This window comes from Mus caroli, chromosome 19, assembly GCF_900094665.2.
Source record: "Mus caroli chromosome 19, CAROLI_EIJ_v1.1, whole genome shotgun sequence".
Taxonomy (NCBI): Eukaryota; Metazoa; Chordata; class Mammalia; order Rodentia; family Muridae; genus Mus; species Mus caroli.
In genome coordinates this window covers 33,782,169-33,790,118 of record NC_034588.1, presented here as the reverse complement: position 1 = coordinate 33,790,118, position 7,950 = coordinate 33,782,169, and the positions used below count along the sequence as shown (strand labels likewise).

Sequence of the window (7,950 nt, the reverse complement as noted above, 5' to 3'; positions counted from 1 at the left end):
TTTTTTTTGGTTTTTCAAGATAAGGTTTCTCTGTATAGCCCTGGCTGTCCTGGAACTCACTTTGTAGACCAGGCTGGCCTCGAACTCAGAAATCAGCCTGCCTCTGCCTCCTGAGTGCTGGGATTAAAGGCGTGCGCCACCATGCCGGACTCCAAAGTGTTATATAGTTACGAAACAAACAGAACTGTTGCAGGGATGGAGAGATGGCTCTGTGGGGAAGAGGAGAGACTGCTTTTCCAGAGGACCAGAGTTGTACTCCCAACACCCACACGGAGGCTCTCCATGGTATCTGATGCCCTTTCTGGGATTTGCAGGCAACAGGCAAGCATGTATTGCACATGCATATATTATGCAGGCAAAGCATGCATTGCATAAAAAATAAGCTGGTATGGTGGGTGGCCTTGTCTTTAAATCCCAGTGCTCCAGGAGGTAGAGACAGACAGATCTTGGACCATTTTTGGACCTAGCACACACACTCCCCACCCAAGAAGATGGTGCTAAGGTTAACTGCAAGAAACCAGGACATTGCTGGTCTTCCTATGGGGTCACCTCAACTTCTTCCAGCCTTTCCCTCATTCAACCACAAGGGTCTCCGACTTCAGTCCATTGGTTGGGTGTAAGTATCCATGTCTGTCTCAATCAGCTGCTTGTTGGGTCTCTTGGAGGGCAGCCATGCTAGGCTTCTGCCTGTATGTATACTATAGCATCAGTAATAGTGTCAGGCCTTGAGGTGGATCCCAATTTGGGCTGGTCACTGGAGCTCTTTCACTGAGCCACCAACCAGGCAGCATACACTGACTGGTCCAAGGCCTTTCAACACATATACAGCAGGGGACTGCCTGGTCTGGCCTCAGTGAGAAGATGCACCTAACCCTTCAGAGACCTGAGGCCCCAGGGAGTGGGGAGGCTTTGGTGGGATGGGGGTGGGACCATCCAATTGGAGACAGGAATGGAGGAATGAGATGAGGAACTATTGGAGGGCAGAACAGGAAGAGGATAACGACTGGACTGTAAAAAAAAAGATTAAAGATAAAAAAATTGTATGAAAAGGTCTATTTTCAATAAAAAAATAAAACAAAAACAAAACAAAACCAACCAGGACCCCAGAGGAAGTAAGGATGCTGGGCCTGGGGAGAACTGCAGGTGGCAAAGAGCAAGCTGTGGAAGCTCGAGCAAGCTGTGGAAGCTCGAGCAAGCTGAGTTCACACCTCCTGCACCCATGTGTAGCCTGAACCCCAGTGAGTCTAGGATTTTCTAGCCAGCCAGTCTAGCTGACCAATTAAGTGAGAGACTCAACACATTAATGTGGAGAAGTTGGGGAAGACACCTGATGTTGTCCTCTGGCCTCCATATAAAGTACACTGCCTCCCCGACCCAACACAGACACACACAAAGAACTAGCACTGAGGAAGGATTTGATCATGAAAGGAATGTTTTCTCCATTCTCACAAGGTGTTTATGCACCCCTTCCAGAAGCAGAAATTCTAGTGCTAGAATTGAATAGTAAATAAAACTTAAAAAGAAAAACAAACACCTTTAAGAGACTTGTATCAGTAATGCAGGCTTATCCACCAGTACCTGGGGCATGGTCAGCAAGTATCTACTGCTTTGGATACAGTTATCTTAACCACAAAGGCTTGAAAGCTTCATAAGCTTGAACAGACTGAGTCTAGCCTGTTGCTGGTCCTTACTGCTCCCTATCAGATGCAAGCCCTCCCTGCCTGACCTAAAGAAGGCAGGCAGCTGGGAAGCAGTGGCCCAAGCTAAGTTTAGGGACAAACTTCTACTGCATACGTATTTGTACAGACTCTCTTGAATATCAAACTTTATAAAAAGCCACTTCACCTAATCTTCACAACAACCCGGGAAATAAACAGGTTTGGGTCTAGGAGGTATCTCCCCTTACCAGCTGGGGCATGCACCCAAGGCCACTGAACGGTTTCACCAACTAGTCTGTATATCGGACATGGGCAATAAAGCAACTTAGAACAACAGAATTACTAAGATGCAAGTGCCTTAGGTGTCAATTTGGGCTACATGAAACTTTCAACACCCCCATTATTCCACTATTTTTGAAGATCCTAGTATCTTAGAGGAAGCAGGTCTTATATACTAAGTTCCAGGGGCTGTATCTGTGGGAAGGGGCTCCCCCTTCTTGGAGAAGGGAAGCGGGGATGGGAGAAGAGTTATGTGAAGGGGGAACTGGAGGGAGAGGTGGGGCTTTGTTCAGGATGTAAAGTGAATAAATAGAAAAACAAAGTGCTTACTGCTCTTACAGTGGACACAGGTTTAGTTCTTAGCACCCATGTCTGGTGGCTTACCATTACTTGTGAGCCACAAGGAGTCTGGTGCCCTTCTGGATTCTATAGGCATTTGCACTCAATGTGCACACACCCACAGTGAGATACACTTAACTAAAAATATTTAAAACTTAACTTCAAAATAGTGAAATAAGTATAAATTAATTTTAGGGTTGGTTCAACAGACAAAATACACTTAGAGAGCATAAAAATTCTTTATTCAACCTATTTCAGCCAGTATTGAGTTTTCTATATTAAAAACAAGGAATTAGAAAAAAAATACAGCAGAATTAGCAAGGCAGTGACTAATGAAGCCACTTAATTATATATTCTTCAATCATTTGATAAGTAATGAACATTTTCAGCCACTTAGATGGAGTTAACTTCTACAATAGAATTTTACTAATCACTGAATTTTATTTTAAAAAAAAGGTTTAAATGTGACATTTCGAGGAAGAAAGGAAGGAAGGAAGGAAGGAAGGAAGGAAGGAAGGAAGGAAGGAAGGAAGGAAGAAAGAAAGAAAGAAAGAAAGAAAGAAAGAAAGAAAGAAAGAAAGAAAGAAAGAAAGAAAATAAGTCGGAGAACAGCATACTCACAAATCCTCAAGTCTGTGCTGGCTCTGTCATCTAGGGCCCTACCCTTGGTTACTGCCCTGTCCTAGATGGGACTACCACCTTTAGGAGCTACTGAGGCCTAAAGTACCTGTCCTTTCTCAACCAAATCCTAGAAAGTGTCTAGGTGTGACTTGCATTTCAGAGACGAACGTAACTGTGGCTGAACAGCCACCTGGCCAAGGTTATACACTACAGCTACTAAAACTTGATGGGAGCTCAACATAACCCATTCAGCTTTCAGTCTGCTCATGTCTTTTGTTGATTTGTGGTTCCAGGGAGGCCTGTCATGTGGTGTTCAAATGCAGCAGGGCTAGTGTTCACTCTGGACTGCAGAGAAGTGTGGCTCCCTCCCCATAGCTTTATAAACCTCTGCCTTCACAGGCCTTGATACCAATAGATCGATCCAGGCAGCTACCCCACCCCCACCCCGCCCGGACATTAAAGTAGTACACAGGGAGCTGAGCGCTGTGGCTGTGTAAAAGCTGCTCAACTTAACAGGAGTATCCAGGAAATGTCAGAATATATATATATATTCACACTGGCAATGATAGAAGCCAATTTCATAATTACACCTGTAGATCTTAGTTATTTTTATATATAATCAGGGTTCACATTTTCTCTACAGAATTACAGCAGTGTTAAGGTTAACTCAGTCAAATTGCCCCTTATACCCTAGATAATTACAACTCTGGATGTTCAAGAGTCATTCCCACAGACACCGTAAAACTCAAAACTGAGATAATCAACCTAGAGAAAGATACGGGTCTTTACTAAAATATTTATTTACAATCTAACACAGCTCAATCTATACTTGTTACACTTCTAAATTGAAGTATCCATTTCTCAGAAAGGGGGAACATTATCATGCATCATATACTGTGAACAGCATTATGTTTTAAACTTTAAAAATTTTCATTTTAATCAATGAAAATAAGTGAAAAGAACATTCAGATTGCTGAACATTGTAACGGTCACTATTAAACATGACCTAAATAATTGCTTTTGAACAATGAATATAAAACTAGTTAAACAATGACTGGTAAGGAGATCGCCCCCTTAATATGGCAATTAAAATCTCAAAGGAGGGCTGGTGATGTAGTGTAATTGGTAGTGTATACCTAGCATGCATAAGGCCCTAGGTTCAACCCACAGCATTAAGTTAGAAAAGCAGGTGTTGTGGGCTCACCTGCAGTTAGGAGGCTCAGGGATCAGGAGCTCAAGGCCATCTTCAGATACACAGGAAGTCTGAGGTTAGCTATGCTAGAGACCCTGATTTAAAAACAAGATACCCTAAAACCAGTATCAGCTATCCTATAAGCAGATAAAGTGGAAACCAATGACCCTGATCAATACTCCATAATTACCTCACTGACTGATATTTAAGAGCTGCCTTGGGTTCAATCAGTGCTTGTTCTATTAGACTGCAGACTCTGTCTTGTTCCCCCACTCTATCCCACAGCACCCGCACAGTGACTAGGTAAATGGGAGCCAGTTAACAAATATCTGAGTAATGGAATCAACAGAAACCCAATAATTTTATTATCATTTTTTTTGCAAGTTGTTCTCTGCTTAACCTATGAATCAGCAGCTCTAATTTGTAGAAATACAAATTTAAAAACATACCAAGGGATAAAAGGGCCTTCCACCTCATTTCCCTATCAGTATCCTCTGCTTCCCTCCCTCCTACCTTCTTTCTGAAGTCCCCCCCCCCCCCCACACACACCCTCACACCACACACACACAGGACGACTACGAGTCAAAAGTACACTATGAACTATGAGATGTCAACATTGCATAAATAAAGTTTAATAGTGAAAAAGTGCTTTGGAAGCCCTGGAAACTGACCCTTCACATCTGAGATGTCACATGGGTTTAGGAAAGAAAACAAAATCTCTTTTGTGCAGATAATCACTTCAATGCTGACATACATTTCTGGGTTTGTTATTTATTCAGAACTAGTTTACATTTCCTCATGTTAACAGAGGCTCCTTTGTAGCATGTAATCAAATTACACCAGTGAGAAAAGTCCTCACAGTTCCTTCATCGAGTTGCTATTCCTAAGAAAACACTGAACTGAGTATATACAAAAGAGGCGTCAGAATAAAACATGTCCACTTTTAATATTTGTACAGTTTTATCTTTACATTCTTGTCTGGAANAATATGAACAAACCCAGGTTTACCATGCTAAAATAATGGTTTAGCCGACTGCCATAAAAGTAGNACATACAAATGACAGAGCTGACGCGTGTCCTTAGGTTCCGTGATTACTGGGAGGCTTTGCCCGGCCCTGCGTGCTTTATTGTATCTCTTAGAATATAGGAGCAGCGTCACAAGTCTCCACTAGCGCATTAATGATGGAATCAGAACACAACAGACTCGTCAGGATGAGAGGCCTCAGAACAACCAGAAGTCAGTTTTATGCTTCTTCTTGCTCTGGATAATTTAGGATTTTGCGGTGTGCCTGACGTAAATATTGCTGCTGTTTGAAGTAAACCTTAAATGCTCCTTTTATGGCAACAAAAGCAATTCCACCCTAAAATAAAAAGGGAAATTAATGTTTTTATAATGCAGGATCAGATAAACAAGAAAAAGAATTTTACACCTATCACAAAAGACAGGATTTGAAGCCAAGTAAATGCTGATAATTACAAGTGAAACATTCTCTTCTGTGAGGGCAGAGGTTGGGAAAGAAGCAGACTTCAAGTAGCAGAGGAAGAGGCCCTGTCCCTACATCACTTGTGTAGCCTTCTTCCCATGGAGTTCTACACACTGAGAGAGAGGAGAATGCCAGGCACTATGGGCTGCAACCAAGGAGGGCAAACAGGATGACAGGCAACAGTATGAGCCAGTTTCATGTCAGTTGTTTATTTATGATGCTGGTCCCGGGGACTGAACCCAGAGCATAGTCCAGAAGAGAAGGTACCCACAGAGGGTCCAGGAGGCTAGACTGGCAGCAGGACCTGCTTTCTTTTCTTTTTTTAATTTCTCTCAAGCTATGCTGACAGTGGGGGTTGATGGAGGGAGCAGACAGAGCCCCTACATAACATCTCTCCCTTTAAATACAAATAGTTAGCTCTCATCTGTATACTACTTGAAACAAGTAATATTAAATCCATCTTACCAAGATTGTCCTTTGTAAATTTGAGTTAACACTACTGAACATCAGTTTACCAACTATTGTCGCAATAGTAGGAAAGACAAGGGCTCCACACAAAATTCTGGTAGCAGAGACGTGATCTGCTAAAGGATTAGCTTCAGCTGGAATTCGAGGAACAGGACAACCAATCCCTAGAGGGGAAGCATTACGTTAGAACTAAAGCTTAAATCTTAGGAATAGCTTAAAAAAAAAAAAGCTTTAAATATTTTTTTTAAAATCCTGTGTTGGCTCTTCTAAACATCAATCCAACATGCACTTTATATAGCCACAACTCAGGACCTTACCTGGAAATATACTGTTCAAGATTTGTAGTTTATTTGAGTATTTGCGCCATAGTCTAAGCACATAGTCCTCCCAGCGAATCATTTTGCCTAGGATCAGCATGACAGGAATAGTAGGAAGTCCAATCAAAAGAAATAACGGGTCAGCTCGCTCCATAACATCCAGCCCTTCTTTATGGCCTACAACCTGGGAAGCAGACAGCATTTGGTACAGTTACTTTCTTATCTAAAGCAGGGGTACATGTTTAAGTACATATTCCATTCATTTTTTAAGGCACATTTAGTTTCAAAACACAGAAACAAAAGCCTGAAAGCTATTAGTCTTAGATTATTTATAAAAAGTAATACTGGTGATGTAGAGATGGTTCAGTGGTTAGGAACATTAGCTGCTCTTACAGTAGACCTGGGTTCAAGTCTCGGCGCCCATGTGGCAACTCACAGCCACTTAGGGTAACTGTAGTTCCCAGGGATCTGACAAGCTGGGCTGGCCTTGGCAGGCCCTACATATAGTTGGTACATATACAAACCTCAAACAAAAAAATTAAAAAAAAAAAAAAGGAAAAGGAAGGAAGGAAGGAAGGTCACCCATAACATGCCGTTAGTCCCAGTACTCAGAACACTGAGGCAGGTAGATCTCCATGACTGTGAGAACAGCCTAGACTACATAGCTCTGTCAGCCAGGGTTACACACTGAGACCCTGCCTCAAATAAAATGAAATACAAAATCACCATCTAAGGTGGTGCAAATCTGCAAGCTGTTTAATTTTATGTTGGGATAAAAGAACTTTACAAAAATGCACTGATTATATCTCAACAGAGTCGTGAAGGGACGGTTGAGTTTTGTTATTTAACTTTTTGAGATAGGGTCTCACTGTGTAGCCCTGGATGGTCTGGAACTCACCATATAGATCAGGATGGCCCCAAACTAAAAGAGATCTACCTGCTTTTGCCTTCCAACTCCTGGGATTAAAGGCACACACTGCTCTTCAGTGCGGCAGCCATCTTCCAGTAACTGGCCACAATGACAAACACAAAGGGAAAGAGGAAAGGCCCCCACTGTATGTTCTCTAGACTGTTTAAGAAACAGAGGTATCCTCTGGCTACATAACATCTGAATCTACCAGACCATCAAGGGAACAACGGGCACTGTACCAAAAGGAATTCTCAAGCGTTACCACAGCAAAACCGAAAGTTTACAATGTTCTCTAGCTAGCATGCTTTGGGCGTCCCTGTAAACAAGCAGTTAAGGGCAAGATTCTTGTCAGAGAGAATGGATGTGTTCACTGAGCATATTAAGTACGCTGAGAGCTGAGACAAGAAGCCTGAGATACCCATTCTCCCTGAGTCTGTGGTGAGGAGAAAAGCACGGAGACTGTAGTTTCCTTATCAAACAAAGGCATGCACCAGCACACAGTGTGGGAGATCTGTCCTGTACTTCCAGTCCTCAATTTGATGGCCCACACCACAGCCAGTAGCTGAGGGTGTAGTTCAGCAGCCTCAGTATGCGCTTTGCATGTGTGAGGCCTAACTGTAATGGCACATGCCTAGTAACTCCTAGCTTCTTGCTATTTAGATGTTCAAAAGATTGTCTCAAA

General features: G+C 42.5%; 1 protein-coding gene across 2 annotated transcripts in view; it reads right to left on the bottom strand.

Moving 5' to 3' along the window:
- Positions 1–4,697: 4,697 nt before the first annotated feature.
- March5 (membrane associated ring-CH-type finger 5) overlaps positions 4,698–7,950 on the bottom strand; it is a 17,644-nt gene continuing 14,391 nt past the window's right edge. For both annotated transcript variants that reach the window (XM_021152384.2, XM_021152385.2), the window contains exons 4-6: positions 6,359–6,542; positions 6,039–6,205; positions 4,698–5,450 (exon numbers count right to left, since the gene is read on the bottom strand). In XM_021152384.2, the coding sequence (XP_021008043.1) occupies positions 5,334–5,450; positions 6,039–6,205; positions 6,359–6,542 (468 nt within the window). In that variant the 3' untranslated portion in view covers positions 4,698–5,333. The remainder of the gene's footprint in view (positions 5,451–6,038; positions 6,206–6,358; positions 6,543–7,950) is intronic.